Genomic DNA, 21,318 nt, shown 5'->3' on the forward strand with positions numbered 1-21,318 from the left:
GGATCTTCCTGACCCAGGAACTGAACCTGTATCTCCTGCATTAGCAGGTGGATTCTTTACCAGGTAGCCACCAGGGAAGCCCCTGAATATAATAATAGCTAAGATTGACTCTTTGTCTTCTCTGTGGAGCTGCAGTTTTAAGCATTGCGCTTAGAATAATTTATCTAATCCTCACTACGGCCTTTTGTGGTAGATATTATTACCATCCCCCATTTTAAAGGTGAGGATTTGCGATAGCAAGAGTTTATGTAACTTGCCCAAGATAGCAGAGCTGGGTTCTAGCACTTTCTGCCTGACCTCTTAACTTCTGCACTGCACTGATTTGGAATAGTTCCAGCATGCTGAGAATAGATTTACTTTTTAGCACATTGTTCTTTGGTACCATTATCTGTCCAGCCTTTCCCTGTACCCAGCCTTTCACAGTGCTTGGTCTCAGGAAGTTCTTCTTTAGAGCTAAAACAGTCTCTCATGCTGCATGACAAAAGATGACTCAGCCTCACAAACACTGCCATCTATTTATGCCAAATATAGGATAATCTCCCACTTTTCAGACCAAAAAGGAATCAGAACACAGTTAAGAGGATTTAGATGTGTTTGCTTACAAGTTAATGTTAACTATGGGATTTGTAAACATTATTCTTCGCTATTTAAATTATTGTTATACAACAAAAATTGTACGTAGTCCAGTAAAGAAAGATAGTAAACAGATATCCAAAAAAAAGAATATTAACCACTTTAAAAGAAAGATGATTATGTTGATTTGTTAAATCTTAAAAATCAACATTGAATAAACAAATCCAAGTGCTTAAAATGCACTTCAAAAATGAATTACTCCATAGACCTAAATGTAAGAGCTGAAATGATCCCGCTTTTAAAAGAAAACATAGGAGGAAGTCTTTGTGACCTTGAGTTAGGAAATGGTTTCTTAGCTATGACACCAAAAGCATAAGCAACAACAACAAAACAGATAAATGGGACCTAATTAAAATTAAAAACTCTTGAGCTTCAAAGGACACCATAAAGTGAAACAAGATAACCCACAGAATGGGAGGAACTATTAGCAAATCTTGTATCTGATAAAGGTCAAGTATCCAGAATATATAGAACACTTACCACTCAATAATAAAAAGACAAACAACACAATTTAAAAATGGACAAAGGGTCCAAGTAGACATTTTGCCAAAAAAGATACACATAAGTCCAATAAACTCATGGAAAGATGCTCATCATTAGACATAATCATAACTACAATGATATACCACTTCACACCCACTAGAATGGCTATCACCAAAAAGATAATAACAAGCGTTAGCAAGGATATGAAGAAATCTGAACCCTTATACATCGTTTGTAGAATGTAAAATGATGTAGTTTCTCTGGAAAACAATTTGTAGTTTCTCATGTTACACCTTGCTCAGCAGTTCCACTCTTTAGTATATACCCATGAAAAACGAAAACAAAAACTTGTATATGGAAATTCATAGCAGCATTATTTAAAATAACCAAAAAAATAGAAATACCCCAAATGTCCGTCAATGGCTGAATAGCTAAACAAAATATAGAATATTATTCAGCATAAATGGAAAAGGCAATGGCAACCCACTCCAGTACTCTTGCCTGGAAAATCCCATGGACGGAGGAGCCTGGTAGGCTGCAGTCCATGGGGTCGCTAAGAGTCGGGCACGACTGGGTGACTTCACTGTCACTTTTCACTTTCATGCATTGGAGAAGGAAATGGCAACCCACTCCAGTATTGTTGCCTGGAGAATCCCAGGGACAGAGGAACCTGGTGGGCTGCCGTCTATGGGGTCGCACAGAGTTGGACACGACTGAAGCGACTTAGCAGCAGCAGCAGCAGCATTCAGCATAAAAAGGAATGAAATACTGACACATACCACAACACGGGTGAACCCTGAAAACACGCTAAGTGAAAGAAGCCAGTTACAAAAAAGCGTGTTTATTGCTCAGTTTATACGAAATGTCCAGAAAAGGCAAATCTGTGAAGGCAAAGTAGGTTAGTGGTTGCCAGGGTCTAGAGAGAGGGAATGGAGAATGACTGCTAAGGGGCATGGGGCTTCTTTTCAGTTCAGTTCAGTTCAGTGGCTCAGTCATGTCCGACTCTTTGCAACCCCGTGAATCGCAGCACGCCAGGCCTCCCTGTCCATCACCATCTCCCGGAGTTCACTCAGACTCACGTCCATCGAGTCCATGATGCCATCCAGCCATCTCATCCTCGGTCGTCCCCTTCTCCTCCTGCCCCCAATCCCTCCCAGCATCAGAGTCTTTTCCAATGAGTCAACTCTTCGCATGAGGTGGCCAAAGTACTGGAGTTTCAGCTTTAGCATCATTCCCTTCGAAGAAAACCCAGGGCTGATCTCCTTCAGAATGGACTGGTTGGATCTCCTTTCAGTCCAAGGGACTCTCAAGAGTCTTCTCCAACACCACAGTTCAAAAGCATCAATTCTCTGGCACTCAGCTTTTATCACAGTCCAACTCTCACATCCATACATGACCACTGGAAAAACCATAGCTTTGACTAGACAGACCTTTGTTGGCAAAGTGGGGATGATAAAAATGTTACAAAATTGAATGTAAAATAATTGAATTGTACAACTTAAATTGGTGAATAGTATGGAATGTGAATTACATTTCGAAAACTGTTTTTAAAATGGGCTACCTTCTTATAAACTCTTAGTGACAATATCAGATCATTTAATAAACATGGAATTTCATTAAAATAATTGAGCGATTCACTGGATTTGCTAATGTCCCAGATGCTGTGTAACAAATGAAATAGCATTTTAACCTTGTTGGCAAACTCCTAGCCTTTACCTCAAGTGCCCCAAGCTGTTCATACAAGCACAAATGAAGTCCCAATTAATTTATAAGCTGAACATCATTAATTTCGAAAGTATAATGACCAACCCACCATTACATAGTAATAGCTCATGTTTCATCTTCTCAGCTGTATACTCCTAAGCTTTAGATAGTAAAAGCCTTGGGCTTCCCTGGTGGCTCGGTGGTAAAGAATCTATCTGACAATGCAGGAGACGTGGGTTTGATCCCTGGGTCAGAAAGGTACCATGGAGACAACCCACTACAGTATTCTTGCCTGGGAAGTCTCATGGACAGAGGAGCCTGATGGGTTACAGTCCACGGGGTCACAAAAGGAGCTGGACACAGTTTAGTGACTAAATGACCGTAAATGCCTTAATGTGGGCATCATTTGAATTCTTCTACAATAACACCACTAGGGAGACGGGTTCCCATAGCTCTTTTATTGTTTTTTTAACACTAATTTTCCCACCTGGGTTTCTTGTTGCCCTCTGGATCATTGTAGAGCCTCTGTTTGGAGTTATTGAAGGTGTGAGTGCTGGTCTGTTCTTAATTGGCATGCTTGTCGCTGTTGTTGCCTTATTCATCTGCAGACGGAAAGCCAGGTGAGTACCAAGTTCCCTTGGTAATTGGGTTCCCAATTTTAAAGATGCAACTGAAAATGCTCTTTCGCCTGAAAAGAAAGAAGGGAGAAATCATTTAATTTCTCCAGGTTAAGTCACTTTGTTTCTTAAGAAAAACAAGAGTCAAACCCTAGAACCATGACTCACTTTTTTGCATACCATTGCTGAGTCTTATCCTTACCAAAGGAATGAGGGGCCATCTGTATCCTCATTTGAATGTGAAATAGCTCCTTTGGCAAGGGCGGGGCGGGGGGGTGCGGCACGGGGGGGGGGGGGGGCAAGGGTATGTGTGTGGTTTACCTTGTGAAGACAGAGATGTCTATGAATTAATGTTTCCAAAATGCTTTTCTGAACTATTCTCAAAAGTATGGGTGCCATCTCAGTTTTGTGGTTCCTATCCGCCATGCTAAGCTAAGAAGGGAGCAAAAAGAACTAAACATGTGTGGCCCCAATGCCATGCCCTCTTTCCTTAGGGAATTTCTTCTCTTTGGCACATTGTCCTCTCGTTTGCAGTCGTGTCTTGCATCTAAGGTTTACTGTGTGTGTGTCTTTTTTTTTTTTTTTCAAAGGAAAGCTTTATTGAGAGTGTGGGAAGTGATTATGACCTGTAGCCAAAAACAGAAGACACATCTTCAGCTATTGCAAAGATCTGTTTCTGAGTGGGGAAAATCTGTTTCTTTATGTTCTTCCTCTCTGTTCCCTCCCTCAAAGGGATGTTGGCTGAGTGTAAAATATACATGTACTGAAAAATCCATATTTGTACAAACATGCACACTCTTACCGTAAGTGGAAAAATCTGGGCTCCCCTGATGGCTCAGCGGGTAAAGAATCCACTTGCAAGGCAGGAGATGCAGGAGACTTGGGTTCAATCCCTGGGTTGGGAAGATCCCCTGGAGAAGGGAATGGCAATCCACTCCAGTATTCTCGCCTGAAAAATTCCGTGGACAGAGGAGCCTGGCAGGCTACAGTCCATGGGGTTGCAAAGAGTTGGATAGAACTAAGCGACTAAGCAAGCCCAGCCTTACCATAGACGGAGAAATCTGTTTAAATTATTTCATAATCAAAATATCAGTCCTCTCCCTTGTGTTTCAGCCATGGTCGAGAAAGGCCCTCTGCCCGTCTGAGCATTCGTCGGGATCGACCACTGTCAGTCCACTTGAACTTGGGCCAGAAAGGGTGAGCACATTTTCCTTCACTTTATTTATTGAAAGAGGAGTTGATTGCCTTACATGAAATTTGCTAACAAGATCTTTCTACTTCTGGCTTCTCTTCACAGTAACAGGAAGACTTCTTGGTAAGAAAGAGCTCATTAATTACTTTATTGTCTGCTTTTGAAATAGAACTGGGGCTGGGTAAGGCATTTTCCCTGTTCTTCAGTAATTTTCTTCTCTTTCTGTTATGTTTTCAACCATAGCCCAATAAAAGTAAATCAGTTTGAAGGGCACTTCATGAAGCTGCAGGCTGACTCCAACTATCTTCTATCCAAGGAATACGAGGTACAACTCAAATGCAATGATGTTTTAGCATCCCTGGTTCTTAGCAGAATTTCCTTTCAGCCTTCACTGTGGAATCACATCCCAGTTGGGCTCAGGAGTTAGAATGGCACTTAGGGTCTCACTGAGTGTTCTTTTATGCCTGAATCCATTCCCTGCACAATATACCACCCAGTCTCAGAAGCCAGTTTTATCTCCAGAATAACCAGCAAAGTGCTACACAGATCGGATGGTAAGAAAGAATTAACAGACTTCAAATGCAAACTGATGCTGTCAGTTATTTAACCTGGCCTTTTGCTTGCTTAGGAGATAATGTGGTTGGGTGAAAAGTGCCCAGGCTTTAGATTCAGTTCCCAGCTTTGCAATCTGTGTGACCTGGGGCAAGTGAATTATCCTTTCTGAGCCTCCTTTGTGAAATGGAGATGAGACCACCTCCTCTGGGGCTGTTGTGGGGATGACAGCCGATGCCCCTGGTTGAATAGGAGACATTCCACAAATGCAGCTAGTGTAACATATTGTTATATTATTATGTATCTCAAGGACTGTCCGGTTTGCCATATTCTGTTTTACATTATCCACATGCAAACTTATTTTTGACCTAACAGGATTTAAAAGACGTGGGTCGAAACCAATCATGTGACATTGCACTCTTGCCGGAGAACAGAGGGAAAAATCGATACAACAACATATTGCCCTGTAAGTTTTGTGTTGAAATCTGTAATACCACCTTCCTCTCGCCATTTCTTTCCTTCTCTGTGATTAAAAATGGGGCTAAAGCAACATGGTATAGCTAGATATGGGAGATCTGAGGCTCTAAATGTCTTTAAAAACAAATGACTTGGACGTTACTGTACTTCTCTCCAGAGGGTAACAGCCAGCTGAAATTCTGGCTGTGAGAGAGAAACCTCTTACGCTGTTGACATTTCATCGCACGGTCCTGATGCTTCTCCTTGGAGGGTTAAGAGCTATAACAGGGTTAACAGTAAGGGTCAACCTGGGTTTACTTAAAGTCTCTAGTTAGCAATTATTTCATATAGAAAGATATATATTATTCTTATTATCCTTACCCAATTGGGTGAAGCAATTGAAGGTAGCTTTTCTGAATTGTATTCTTTACAACAATGAAAAGGAAAAAAAAAAAAGCTGGCCACTCCATCAAGCAAATGTTGTTAGTGTTACGGAGGGAAGCACAGATGGGCTTAGAAGAGCATTTGGCTCATTTGCTTGTATGTTTCTGGGCCACTTGTGCAACTCTGTGTGAGCTTCACCTGCAAAATGGAGCTGAGACTGTCTCCCATGTGGGGTTGTGGTGGGGGTCAGAGCTAGCACACATCAAATGCAAAGCGATCTGTAAACAGTAGAAAAATCACCCCATGGCTCACTGATAGATCTTTTTCAATAAACTTCCTTCCAGATGATTCCTCTCGAGTGAAGCTGTCCAACGTGGATGATGACCCATGCTCTGACTATATCAATGCCAGCTACATCCCTGTAAGTGAACCCGGGGCCATAGCAACTGGGATGAGGCTTTGACAGGCAGTTATGCTGGAGACACCTCTCCTCCAACACACTCCCACTGTTCTCAGGTCTGGAAACATGGATGTTTTAGAAGAAAAAAACAAATGGCCATGTCTGATTGCCATAAAATGCAGGCTGTCCTAGTCAATTGCTGCTAAGACCCAGCTTTCCCAATGGCTATAGTCACAGAGGATTATAATGGGCCCAGGAGGCATTTTCAATGGTCATTTCCTCTCTGCAGCCCTTCGTCAAGATTAGAGCTCCCCTAAGGAAGCTGAAGCTCCACAGCTGAGGCGGCCTAGCTAGGGAAGCTAATTCAAAGTTATTTGGATTTCTAAAAACCACAGACACAATTCAAAGGCTGTGTCACACCTCTAGGCTCAGATTCTGGCTAGCGATTCACCAGATTCCTACAGCACCTCCAGTGGAAAAAGCTTCAGGTTAGGTAGATCCCATTTGAATCCCATCTCTGCCCCTTGCTGACTCTAGGATCTTGGGCAAGTTTTGTCAATCCTTTGGACCTTCATTTCCTTTTCCAAAAAATCTAAGAATAATATTTACCTTAAATAATCCTCCATTCATTCCATAAACACTATATGTGTGGATGCTAAGTCGCTTCACTCATGTCAGACTCTCTGTGACCCTATGGGCTGTAGCTCCTCAGGCTCCTCTGTCCATGGGATTCTCCAGACAAGAGTACTGGAATGGGTTGCCGTGGCTTCTTGTGACTCCTGCATTGCAGGTGGATTCTTCACTGCTGAGCCACCAGGGAAGCCCTAAGCACTATATAATGAAGTGCTAACTGTAAGTTGGACATTGTGCTGTGTACAGAGAGAGGGTCCGATGGAGTCCTGACCCCAGGGAACTCTCAGCAGAGTTGGAACATCAGAAAATGACCTGGCGATGCCCTTGACGGGATAGAGTGGTTCTTCACCAACATTAACGCACACCCGCATCATCTGCAGGTCTTGTTAAAATGCAGCTTCTGACTGGGGCTTCTCTGGCAGCCCAGTGGTTAAGACTCTGCACTCCATGGCAGGAGGAGTGGGTTTGATCTCTGGTTGGGGAACTAAGTTCCCACATGCCAGAAGAAAAAAAAAAATGCAGCTTCTGATTCAGCAGGACTGGGGTGGAACCTGGCATTCTGAATCTCTAACAAGCTGCCTGATGATCCCCTGCTGCTGGTCTGAGGACCTCTCTCTGAGTAGCAAGAGGCTAGAGGTTGCCACAGGAGCTTCTGGGAAAACATCCTCCAGCAGAGATGAAGATAAAGGAAAGTTCAGTAGAGCAGGCAACATGCTGAGACTTGGAGGATAAATAAGGATTCGCCAGAAGACAGGCTGTGTTTGGGTCGGCGGGGTTGGGGTGGGGGTAGCAGAGGTGACAGAGCAGAGGCCCAGGGGAATACCGTAGTGTTGCTAGAATGCAGGATATGTGGGCGAAAATATCCTAGAGCTATGGTTACGATTCAGTAAGATCTGTGAAAATCCTGACCCACAGCTTGTCATGGGTTTCCCTTGTAGCTCAGTTGGTAATCTGCCTGCAAGGCAGGAGACCTGGGTTCGATTCCTGTGTTGGGAAGATTCTCTGGAGAAGGAAATGGCAATTCATTCTAGTATTCTTGCCTGGGGAATCCCATGGATAGAGGAGCCTGGCAAGCTATAGTCCATAGGATCACAAAGAGTCAGACACAACTTAGCAACTAAACCACCACCAGAGCTTGTGATAGGGTAGATGCTCAATAAACAGTGGGTTCTCTTCCCTTCAGTTTCCTTCGCATTTTATCTCTTACCAACATCCCAAAGCCAAGTATCCAAAATGAGTAAAACTCTTCTTTGTTAAATAGGGCAAGAGCCTCATCAACGTCAGTTCCTCAGACAATCCACATTGTGTATACACACACATATTTGAGGGTGAAGTATTTTCTAAATGATGGCCCAAGTCCTCCATCGCCTTTAAGAATAAACCCAACCTAATAAAAAAAGACCTTGGCTCTTCACAATAGGTCAGTGTTCCGGCCTTTGTCCTTCCTGCTCCCAAGCCTTGCCACGCGTTAGTATCTCTTTTTCAAATCAGGGACCTGGCAAAGACTTACATCTCACCTAATCTACAGAGCTAACCCCTTTGTTTAGAGTTCTGAAGAGGCCCATTGTTTGTGAGTCCCCACATTGTAAATTCATTGCAGGGCAACAACTTCAGGAGAGAATACATCGCAACTCAGGGACCTCTTCCTGGCACCAAGGATGACTTCTGGAAAATGGCGTGGGAACAGAATGTTCACAACATCGTCATGGTGACCCAGTGTGTGGAGAAGGGCCGAGTGAGTACACGGTCTTCCTGTCGTACTAACCTTGCTTCCCACCCCTTGGATGGAGTTTGACTCCCCGCCCCATAGAAATGAAACCCCGTAGGGAATTTCCTGGCTGTCCAGTGGTTAAGACCACGCCTTCCAGTGTAGGAAAATCTCAGGTCAGGAAGCTAAATTCCCACATACCAAGCAGCCGAAGCCCCAAAACATACAACAGAAGCGATATTGTAACAAATTCATTAAAGACTTTAAAAATGGTCCTCATCAAAAAAAAAAAAAATCTTAAAAGAAACCCCATGAAAACCAAGTAGGGATCATACAAGAACACTGTTAGTGAATTAAAGCCACTCAGTTATAAAAAGCTCTGTAGTAAACTCAGGTGATGCTGCATTCAGATGCTGGATCCGAAGTTTCAGTCAAAGATGTTTCCACTGAACAAGTGGGATTATCAGAAGTGTCCAGGACGCAGAAGGATTACCTGGCCTCTTGCCAGCACCATCCTCTGTTGTATGGGGAGAAGAGGTATGTTGGCAGAGTCACTGGCTCTACCCCTAATTTCAGGAAGTAAGGAGTAGTGAATTTTAGGCTGTGTCTGCAGACACAAAGTAAAATAGTTATCTGATTAAATGATTTATATGGTTAAGTTAATGGTTAAAAAGAAAGATTACATGAATTGCCCAGTGTCTGTGCTTAACGATTATATATGTTCACAATACTCTTTCTCCTGTCTTCACCTGTGAATGCGATTTTAGCTAAATGTTCTGACTTTTCAAAGATCACCTGAACCATGGCATTGGATCCAGGTTGGAACAACAGAAAAACATGGACAAAAAAGGGTCAGGGAGACAATGCCTTCATCTTCCCAGCTAGATCTTTCTTCAGAAAACAAAACAAAGCAAGAACAAACAATAAAAGAGCACAAGAAATTGTAAGACATGGTTTATGTGTCCATGAAATTGAAAGGCTGAGAAAATTCACAAAAACTGAAGCCCCAGAACATGAACCTGAAAGGGAAATGAATCTAAAGGTGGGGGATTTGCCCCTTGACGATGTCTCTCCCTCACTGGGAGCAGCAGCCCAGCTTCAGCCCTGCCCATGAGCAGGTTAAGGCAAAGCAGATGGTCAAATTGCTTTAGCAGCTGACCCTGGATTCCAACTCAGGAAGACATTTCCAGGAGGGAAAGTTCAGATTCATGGTAGAAGTGCGTTTCCAGATTCACTTTTTTTTTTTTTTCTGCCTGTCTTCCTCTAGGTAAAGTGTGACCATTATTGGCCAGCGGACCAAGATTCCCTCTACTATGGGGACCTCATTCTGCAGATGCTGTCGGAATCCGTGCTGCCCGAGTGGACCATCCGGGAATTTCGGATATGCAGTGTATGTTTGTTCCTTTGATGTCACTGACTAACAAAGCTGGGAAGATGAAGTGTGTGCTAAAGTTGCTTCAGTCATGTCCGACTCTGTGACCCCATGGACTGTAGCCCACCAGGTTCCTCTGTCCACGGGTATTCTCCAGGCAAGAACACTGGAGTGGGTTGCCACGCCCTCTTCCAGGAGATTTTCCCATCCCAGGGATCGAACCCACGTCTCTTCTGTCTCCTGCACTGGCAGGTGGGTTCTTTACCACTAGCGCCGCATAGGAAGGTGAAGAAGACCTGTGAATCCCATTTCTGCTGGTTTCCTCTCCTGTAGTTTGGCTCCTAGGAATCCCTGCCCAGGCACGGTTGTCAGGTTTGAAGGTTTGCCCTGAGCCGTTCCCCTTCTTACCACTCTGCTCTTCCAGGAGGAACAGTTGGATGCACACAGACTCATCCGCCACTTCCACTACACCGTATGGCCAGACCACGGTGTCCCGGAGAGCACCCAGTCCCTGATCCAGTTTGTGAGAACTGTCAGGGACTACATCGACAGGACCCCCGGGGCCGGGCCCACTGTGGTGCACTGCAGGTACTCTTCACCCGGAGCCGGCAGTATGGCAGCCGGGTGTCTAGGCGTGGGGAAGGGGGAGGGGGGAGGGTCTGTGTGCCCAACCAGGCTGCCTGGGCCCAGCAGGTATTCTTACGCCCTCTTCCACCCACTGCTCCCCAACCTCACTCCTTTGCCGTCTCTTCACCTCCCATTTTTCTCTCTGGCTCTCCATCCTTCTCTCCCTCTTGCTTTTTCTCCTACTGTATCCAATGCAAAGCCCTTATGTGACTTCCAGGTCCCTCATCATTGGGCCCCATCTCACCCCCTCAATCCAAGTTCCCAGAAACTCATCTCCCCCTTTAGCTGGGGAGGACTGCTCATGGTCCTCCCTGCCTCCTGCCATTCTTTCTCCTTGGAGTGGCCCCGCTCTCTCCTCCACCTGTATAAACCATAACCAGCCTTTAAGATCACGGCTCTCACCTTCCCATGGAGTAGCACTGCCCCTGTGGCAACCCAATTTCACTCTTAAATTTCTGTTCTCTCTTGACTTCTTTTTTTTTTTAAATTTTTATTTTTACTTTATTTTACTTTACAGTATGTATTGGTTTTGCCGTACATTGACATGAATCCACCACGGGTGTACATATGTTCCCAACTCTCTTGACTTCTCTTTGCTTCAGCCTGTACAACCATAAAATCAGCCTAACAAGTAGTCTCTCACTCTCCTTCTCCCTGGGGAGCCTAGTGTTTAGCTAATTAATGTTTGCAGAAACACTTGGACAGCCCGAACTGAACGGCACTAATAAGCAAAGAGCAGGGAATTGCTACGGTAAGAGAAATCTCATGCGCAGTTGTTTTCTCTCAATCTGCCCAGCACCCTAGGAGCCCTGCTTTTATATGTCATCGGAACCATGATGCTTTTTATAGGAATGTGAGACTTTCAAGAGTTTCCTGCCTTCTGAAAATGGCAGGCATTTTCACCCAGTATCACCGAAAACCTGTTTTTCTTTATCTTATAAATACATGCATCAAAACCCCCCAGGTTATGCCATCACTTTAGGGAACAATTTGACAATTCCTGGTGAAGCTGAAGGTGTTCATACACTATGACCCAGCAGTTCTGCTTCTAGATATCAACCCTTGAGAAATCCCACACGTGTGCACGACGATGCTCACTGCAATACAGTTTGTAATAGAGAAAAACTAAAAACAATCTCATTGTCTATCAGTAGGGAACGGTGGTTTATGACCTCTGTAAAAGAAATTATGTCTACATGAAACAAATGTAGACAAATCTCAAAAACAATATTGAGTAGAAAAGTTGACATGAGAATACATAAAACTTGCTTAGTACCATTTTAGTAAATTTTGGAAACACATTAAATGAGTATATTGTGTATAGATTTACATGAATGTAGGAAGAGTATGGAAGCATGCTTGAAAATGATACACAGCAAATCCTTGCCCTAGCTGGAATGGAAAGGTGGAGGAAGAAGGGAGGAAAGGATGGAAGTTCAGAACCCTGGGTTTTATTTCTTTGAGAGAGCACGTTGAGAGAAAGAAGTATCCTATATTCTCTAACTTGGAAGGGAAGGGAAAGGAAAGATTGTGCTAGAGTCACTGGACGTAGTCCAGAAAGTCCAGTTTAATGAAAAAGGTGGTCTTTCTTCACTCTCTTTTCTAGTGCTGGTGTGGGTAGGACTGGAACCTTTATTGCATTGGATCGAATCCTCCAGCAATTAGACTCCAAAGATTCTGTGGACATTTATGGAGCTGTGCATGACCTAAGACTTCACAGGGTTCACATGGTCCAGACCGAGGTAAGAGTTCAGCTGAAGGACACAGATCACCCTGTCTGTCTCCCTCCGCCCCCAAATGTTCAGGGCTTTAATCTGATAAAGGGAAAGAACTATGACTCATCAAGAGGAGAAAGAGAATTGAATATCAATGTTTTCTAAGACTTTCTATTTTAAAAGAAATTTCAGTGACCTTGAGGATGATGTGTATTCTTATCTTTACTGAACTAGTTGTCCATCTTCTTTAGGTGGGTAGGAAGAAAGATGAATTTTTAAAAAAAAATCAATATATGAACATGGGGGAAAACCAGCTAGTTCATCTTGAAGATCATTTTAAGATAGGCTGGTGGTTGAGCCCAAGAACTTCAGTTAGTAAAAAGGAAGCAGATTCTAATCTCTTCTCTCCTCCAGCCCACCCCAGCTGCACCCGTATCTCTAGAGACACTAAAGAGTATACATTAATTGTGGAGGATAAATGCTTGTATTTATATAGTCCTTTGACATTAATTGTAGAGGATAAATGCTTCCATTTATATAGTCCTTTGACATTTACAAGGTATTTCTAAACATGTCATCTCATTAGATTTTCACACACACATACACAAAAACATAGATAAGAGAGAATTATTTTCCATTTCCAGAATAGAGAATAAGTTCAGAGGCTAAAGGACTTTGCACAGCTATGAAGTAGCTGAGCAGGGACTTAAAGCCTGTTCTAGAGAATCCCAAGTCCCAAGTCCTAATTCCCAAGTGCCCTGGCCTGCAGCCTGAGAGTCAAATCTGTGTCCCCGCACAGAACAAACCTCCCTCCCTGCATCATTGCCTTACCAGGTCCAAGTTCTCCTGCCCTCCTGTTTCCCAAGTAACTGTGCAAAATCTTCTACTTTTAAAAAAATGCCTGTGCTCAAAAAGGTGAAAAGTTCTGTGTGCTACTCTGCCCTGGCAGAGTCATGGGATGCATGAAAACTGCAGGTGGCCCCGCTCCACAGAATGGAGATGTCCCATAGCAAAGGTTCCCCTTGAGCTTTGTTGAGCCCACTGTTCCTAAAACCACTTTGACCCCCACATCCTCTTCTTGTGCAGAACATATTCATATCCTGCAGACCCTCATATTATGTAACACATTTGGGAGAACACTGTCATCATTGCCTCCTATGGGCAGTGCCCACACCCAGGATCTTCTATCCCCGCTGTCCTTTCATTATAACAATTATTGCACTACATTTTAAATATTTTATTATGTTTTTTTTTTAAAAATACATGAAAGTAAGGAAAATAGTATAATGAATTTCCATACCCAAACCCCAGTTTCTGCAGTCATCGGTATTCTTTGTTCTTTTTCCATTCATAGCCCACACACACTGTTCCCCTACCCCATGACTTACTGTACTGTTTTAAAGGAAATCCTACTTATCACATCATTTCTTCCTTAAATACTGTGTATCTTAAAACATACATATTTAATATTATATATGATTAATAATATATATTTTATTCCATATATGTTTTACAGTTATATATATTTTTTAAGTTAAGGACTTATTCAAAAATCATGACCACAATACCATTATCATGCCTGACAGTTTTAATCATAATCCCTTAATATCATCCAATATCTAGTCAATGTTTAAATATCCCAATTAATCTCAAAAATTGCTTTTTACACTTGGTTTGCATTAGAATACAAAGCCCATACATTGCATTTAGTTGAAGCCTCTTCTAAATTTCTTTTAATCTATAATAACCTTCCCTCTGATTTGTTTCCTGTGCCATTTATTTGTTAAAGAAATCAGTTCATTTGTTCCATAGATTTTCCTACATTCTAAATGTGGCTGACTGCTTTTTCATAATGTATTCTATTTTTCATAATGTAAGGTGATATAATCCTCTATTTTTCATAATTTTTGTCAGCAGTTCATTGGATCTAGAGGCTTAATTAAGTCTCAGATCCTTTTTACCATCACATGCTTCATGGGTGGTCCTGCGTACTTCCTGTTCATCACATCAGGAGGCACTTCCTTTTTGTGTCTCTTCCCTGTACTGATGAAACTGACAACGACCATCCACTGTAACATTTCCAATCAGCCTTTGTCTTAATGGTTTGGGCAGCCACTGATGACCACTGTCTAGTTCTGTTCTTTCATTAAGTGTTGTAGAATTACATCACATTATATAATAATTGTTTTCCTTCAACTTTCTGTACAAGGCTACAAGTTCCTAGAGGGTAGGAACTTGTTTCCTTTGCTCTAGCCTCAATATTCTTTTAAAATCTATTAAATGAACAAATATCCTACAATCATGTTGCTAAAAAGTCAAGGCATCCATGTTCCATTACAAATTTGTTTTCATTTTCACAAACTCAAGCCATACTTAATTGTGATTTGGAGAGGAGGAGATCATCATATTATGAATAATCTTAAGAGGTGTTGGGGGTAGGGGACTCAGGCTCCATAGCTATTTTTAGAGGCTTCTTGGGCCATGTATCACTTCTATACACCTGCCCAGAACTCTGGTGATGCATTTTGGCAAAGAACAGGCAACCCCACCCCACTATAAATATCACTGGCTGACATCCAGGGCAGGGGCAACATAATGTACCAAAGCTCTCCCTCTTCCTCCTTGGACATAACTCCGCTTTCACCTATCCTTTCCCCTTCCTCCTCCTAACCTCTCTGGGGATTCTGAGGTTCTTATTCTTCAGCCTGCCTTTTCAGTGTTCAAGTTCCCAAGAGTCTCTACTCAAGGCACTACTCTTGTTTCTCCCCATCTTCATTCTTCATATTTCTTCCATTTCCATGGCTTCGGGAACCACATACCTGCTCAGATCTCCCAGATCTCATTCTCCTACCCCAGCATTCACCCAAGTACCTGCTTCATGGACAGTTCCACCAGGAAGTCTTATAGTCATTTTTTTGAAAAACAAACAACAGAAGTACTTCTGCTGTTTCTTCTTTTAGTTTTAGGCGATGGTGTTGCCATTCATCTTGACCTTCACTTGTTTGCCCAGGCTGGGGATCTGACTGTTCCCACAGACACATTCAAGCAATCGTTAAGCCCTGTCCATTCTACTCAGCATCTTCCTCCTTGTTCTAGACTCTCTGCCCTCGCCTGGCCCTTTATCACCTCTCAGTGAGCCTTCACAGTAGCCTGCTCATGGGTCTCCTGCCCCCAGCTTCTGCTCTAACAGCTCTTTATCACCACTGTCACCAAAAAAGTGCTCTGTCACTGTGTCAGCCCCCTGCATAAAAATTGTGGAAAACTCTTCATCGCTTTAAAATGATTTTCAAGTTCTTTAGAACCTGGCTCCAACTTACTTCCCCAGTTTCATGTCATAATGCCACCCACCCCCACTCTTTTAAGATTAAAATTAAGGAAGTTTTCCTTCTCTGGTCCAGAAACAGTGATTCTTTTGATCATGTTGAATAAAGATTTCAATAAGATAGAAATTTTCTCTTTCCTTTTTTCTCTATCAAACAAAATCCCAAACAATATCCAGACATTATCTGTCTTGCTTTAAGGCTCTGCTGAAGGTGGGCTCCTTCTACAGTCTCAGACACTCAGACCCAATACCACTCACTTGGATATGAGAGTGAGGGCAGAGGGGTGCAAGCCACAGCTGAGCCCCTGTGGGTGATGATTCCAGCCAAAGAAAAAGGACATTCTGACATCCCTTGTATTTCTTTTCTGGGTCCACAGAGAGACGTCAGCACCAACTTTATTCTGCTTTATTTGGGAGACAAACGGGTGTAGGGCTTCACAAGTTTTGATCAATATATTAAAGAGCAAAGGCCTCTAAATAAAAGACATTAGACAAGGGATTTGTGAGTGTGACCCTCCTCCTTTTAGCCTAACTTGGGGCATGTTTCCTGCCTGATTCTGAGAGAGACACTCAAATGCTCTTGTTAAAGAAAAAGAGCTGATAGTCACCATCTGTCAATGTCATCTGCTTCCTGTGAGGAGGAAACGGTGGAATGTTGTGGGACTCAGTGCACATTTGGGGGATTCTCCTGGGAGTTTCCCATGACTTATGCACCCTACCTTTTAACTACACTAGACTGCTCACAGTTTCCAGAATATATGTACCCTTTTGTGTGATTTATATCATTTGGAATGTCCTATTTCTTTGCTCAAATTCTTAACAAATGTCACCTTTTCTCTCTAGCTCTATATTTTCCTCCTCCAAAAGTGAACCTGATGGCTTCTTCTCATGTATGAAGCCTTATATACAATTCTGTCTTATATTTATCATCTTACTTGTTCACATACCTGCCCCTCTGCTAAACTGTGCACTCAGAGACCGTGAAAGGCTCCAAGTACAATCCTATAAATATTATCTCATACTACAGATATTGGTGAAATTGAATGGAACTAAGGCTTCACCAGCTTGCTGGACAGAGAGAAAAAATGAGCTTTTATGATGTGAAATTCATACATTAGACTTTGTCTACTTTTCATTAAGAATAAAGTGGGGAGCACATTAACAAACTGAAAGGTTTTAGAAGTAATCATTCTCAAAGGGGTATTCTGTTGGGAAAAGAAGAATTTATATTTAAGACAAGGCAAATTAATGAATATTAACTGGTTTCAAAGCCCAGAGTAGATCATTGTTGAAGAACTTATTAATAAGGCATAGCATACGAGAACTCATTCACAGCCAAACTCCAAGGTCCCAAACTCATTTAATATCCAACTGGAACTGAAAATGAGATTTATGCTTTGAATGGGAGGAATGAGGGAAGTGTCAGTCTCTAATGTGGTAGTTTTCACGATGAGGAAAATGACTGCCTGTACAAACAACCGTTTTCAGAAGAGTACCCTTCTCAAGTTTTCAAGATCATAAGATACTCATAACAAGTAAGCTGAGTTTGTGAGCAGAAGTGCAGAGAATCATTATTAATATTAACACAGACATCACTTATGATTGGGTTGTTTCTCTGAAATGTTCTAATCTGATGATGATACCAGACCTAAATGATGGGTTCCCTTGAGTAGATGACCATGCACCCAGGGACAGTGCCTAGTGCCAACACATAAAAATAAATACCTGTCCACTTTTAAAGGTCATTGCTGAAGACAGATTTATAGTCTCCCTTTGTGTCTCAAGCCTTGAAAATACTCTAAAACTGACCACATGGATCACCTTAAACATAGAGTCTAGGAATGTTTTTTGATATCCATCTAATTGACAGCATCACAAAATCTAATACAAATCTTCAATGGTCAAAAGAAGTTAGCTGTAGAAGAGACCCTTGCCTCCTTGTTTTACAGATGCAGAAACTGAGATCTCTATCTAGGCCAGCTGGTGGCAGACCGAAAGCCCAGAGTCCTCGTCTGAGGAAGGAGAGCCCAAGGCTGAGCGCTAAGATCGCACATTCATTCCCTTATCACACAGCTTGGTTGGTAGTAAGGAAAGGAGCCCAGTGCACACGTTTAGCTGCCTGTGGCTGAGCGTCTATGGTCAGGGAAGGTCTCTATGGTGTCCTTTTGGTCACGAAAACACTGACTCTACCATATTTGTTTCTGTTTCAAAGGTAGTTTCTAAACCACAGACAAGATGCACCACGCTCCTTACCCAAAAGGTGATTTAGGGCAGTAACAACCAACCCACATCATTGTGCCCTGGTAAATGGCACGAACAGACACCCAGAGGAGACCAATTGCTTTTCCAACCTAGAAGAGTCTGATTAGGCTTCAGAGTAACACAAAATCTGTCACTTTCTCACACAAACATAATCATTGGGTTGGCCAAAAAGTTCATTTGGGTTTTTTCATAACACTTTATGGAAAACCCAAACAAACATGTTGGCCAACCCAATACGTTATACTTGCTTTCATACAGGTTGAAATGACAATGTGCTGAATTGCTCCATGACTCTTTTTATGAAAATAATCTGATATATGACCAAATGTCATGGCTTAAAATTTGGCTGAAATCTAATTTTGTCTTGTTCTTTATAACTCACTTTATACGTTACATTTGGTTAACTTCTTGCTCAAATTCTGACCCAAGGAAACATGTCAAAGCAGATTAGAAATTTGAACTATAAGAATTCTTATCTTTTTAAACAGAACCATTATCAGCAGACTGTGAATAAAAATATTTCAAAATGTCACTCTATTTGTAAAGAATGTAAGCATTTCCAACATCTAAAATGTTAAAAAAACAAACAAACAAAAAACTGCACAAAGGAGAACACAACTTCTCCAAAGGGACAGCAAAAAAAAACAAAAAACAAAACATAGTTCCCAGATAGCTAACAGGTGGGGCTATTCTCACTGTGTAAGCCTTCTTAATGAAGTTGAAAGAGGGAAGTGAAAAGCTGGCTTAAAACTCAGCATTCAAAAAACAAAGATCATGGCATCTGGTCCCAACACTTCATGGCAAATAGGGAAAAAGTGGAAGCAGTGACAGATTTCACTTTCTTGGGCTCCAAAATCACTGTGAATGGTACTGCAACCACAAAATTAAGACCCTTGCTCCTTGGAAGAAAAGCTATAACAAACCTAGACAGTGTATTAAGAAACAGAGACATTATTTTGCTGCCAAAAGTCCACATAGTCGAAGCTATGGTTTTTCCAATAGTCATGTATGGATGTGAGAGCTGGACCGTGAAGAAGGCTGAGCACTGAAGAAAATGATGTTTTCAAATTGTGGTGCTGGAGAAGACTTTTGAGAGTCCCTTGGACAGCAAGGAGATCAAACCAGTCAATCCTAAAGGAAATCAACCCTGAATATTCATTGGAATGACTGATGCTGAACCTGAAGCTCCAAAACTTTGGTCACCTGATGCTAAGACCTGACTCATTGGAAAAGATCCTGATGCTGGGAAAGACTTAGGTCAGGAAGAGAAGGGGGCAGCAAAAGATGAGATGGTTGGATGGCATCACTGACTCAATGGACATGAGTTTGAACAAACTCCAAGAGATGGTGAAGGACAGGGAAGCCTGGCATGCTGCAGTTCAGAAGGTCACAAAGAGTTGGACATGGCTTAGCAACTGAACAACAGCAAAGCCTCTATGGTTTTCTGCAGTAAGCCAACATCTTTGAGATTCTTTAATGAGTCAGACTCAGATACTGAGAACCAAGACATGCACATCTATTGTACAACCTCTTTTTTCTCACCATACCACCCCCACCAAAAAAGAATGAAAGAGCACAGTATGCAGTGACATTATTTTCACATTCAATAATGCAATGATTTTAGGTTTCATCTAAGAAAATTGATTTAATGAAAAAAGCACAAAGTTTGGGCTCACATACCCGGATTAAATCCTAGGATCTCATTTCTTAGCTGTGTGACCTTGGAGAAGTTACTTATCTTCTCTTAGTTTCTATTCATATAGATGATTATATCTACTATATGAGGTTGTCAAAATAATTAAATAATTCATATAAAATGCATAACACAGTGTTTGGCATTCATTTTGTATATTTAATAACTATTTGTGGAGGACCTACTATGGTCAGACATAGTTGTTGGCCTTCATAGGACATATTATAAATATGCATGTACCTAAAAAAGATGAATAAACACTGCCTTTCTGCCCTTTTTCATCATTCTCTTCTCTGTGGTAATAGAAAGTAGTCACTCTTCTACATACTAGAAGCCATTAGTGAAGGGTTATCATGAAATTTGCTAACCATTATAGAATCCTATTACTGTTGAGGTTTGGTGAGAGTCCCTTGTCTTTCTTTCTTTTTTATAAGTATCTTGTCATTTAAAAATTTTTTTAAACAATTTTATTGGAGTTACATTTGTTGTATTAATTTCAGGTGTACAGCAAAGTAAATCAGTTATACGTATACACATATCCACTGCTTTTTAGATTCTTTCTCATATAGGCCGTTACAGAGTATTGGGAAGAGTTCCCTATGCTTAATACAGTAGGTCCTGATTAGTTATTCATTTTATACATAGTAATGTCCCTCAACTTTCTTATGCTTGAGAATCTGCCTTCCTCTGACATGTCTTCTGCTTTTTCATAGTGTCAGTATGTGTACCTACATCAGTGTGTAAGAGATGTGCTCAGAGCAAGGAAGCTACGGAGTGAACAAGAAAACCCTTTGTTTCCAATCTACGAAAATGTGAATCCAGAGTATCACAGAGGTAGGAGCTTACTGCTCTACTTTATAAGTTTATTTAGCAAAATACAGTCTATCTGGAAGTCATTAAAAACCTCAAGCTTTCCTAACACACACTGATCATTTCTTCTCCCCAAAGGTTTGAGGGAAAGGCCCTCAAAAAGTGGCAACAAGGAAGAGAGGCTGAGTGGGGAGGGAACCCCCATGGTGGAGCACAGGTTTCACATGGTATCTCCTCCTAGGCTTGGGGTGCCCTCTGTTCAGGACTTGGCTTAATATATCTAAGGAATAAGGCTTGCTACTAAAGAGGATGCTTTGAAATAGCAACTGGGAGTTCAAATTGTAAAATCCCATTGGAGAAGAACTTGGCCATATGTATGAAGGTCCTTATTATGTTCTTGTCACCCAGTATTTCTACTGCCACCCTAAGTACTGAAAAAGCTTTATGTGTGAAGCTTTTCATAGTTAAAGGTCTGAGTGAAAAAAACATAAATGTTCAACAGTGGAGGACTAAGCATACCGTGGTGCATTCACTGAGTAGAACACAATGCAGTCATTAAGAATGATATCTTTAAGGATATAGTATAGATTTTCTCATAAATAAGTAAGAAATGCAGAATGTTAAACAAACAAGAACAGCACATGGGGCAAAAACAAACAAACAAAAGACTGGAGAGAAATATGCATGCTCAGTCACTCGGTCGTGTCCGGCTCTTTGTGACCTTGTGGACTGCAGCCCACCAGGCTCCTCTGTCC

At 41.8% G+C, this 21,318-nt stretch overlaps 1 protein-coding gene across 2 annotated transcripts in view; it reads left to right on the top strand.

Annotated features, from left to right (window-relative positions):
- The window catches only part of PTPRB (protein tyrosine phosphatase receptor type B), a 125,095-nt gene that overhangs the window by 96,985 nt on the left and 6,792 nt on the right, over positions 1-21,318 (top strand). For both annotated transcript variants that reach the window (XM_004006460.6, XM_004006459.6), the window contains 11 exons: positions 3,341-3,440; positions 4,551-4,634; positions 4,735-4,752; positions 4,873-4,954; positions 5,557-5,647; positions 6,366-6,442; positions 8,655-8,789; positions 10,030-10,152; positions 10,559-10,722; positions 12,368-12,503; positions 20,467-20,587. In XM_004006460.6, coding sequence (XP_004006509.3) covers positions 3,341-3,440; positions 4,551-4,634; positions 4,735-4,752; positions 4,873-4,954; positions 5,557-5,647; positions 6,366-6,442; positions 8,655-8,789; positions 10,030-10,152; positions 10,559-10,722; positions 12,368-12,503; positions 20,467-20,587 — 1,131 coding nt within the window. The remainder of the gene's footprint in view (positions 1-3,340; positions 3,441-4,550; positions 4,635-4,734; positions 4,753-4,872; positions 4,955-5,556; positions 5,648-6,365; positions 6,443-8,654; positions 8,790-10,029; positions 10,153-10,558; positions 10,723-12,367; positions 12,504-20,466; positions 20,588-21,318) is intronic.

Source organism: Ovis aries, chromosome 3, assembly GCF_016772045.2.
Source record: "Ovis aries strain OAR_USU_Benz2616 breed Rambouillet chromosome 3, ARS-UI_Ramb_v3.0, whole genome shotgun sequence".
In the NCBI taxonomy this organism is placed as follows: Eukaryota; Metazoa; Chordata; class Mammalia; order Artiodactyla; family Bovidae; genus Ovis; species Ovis aries.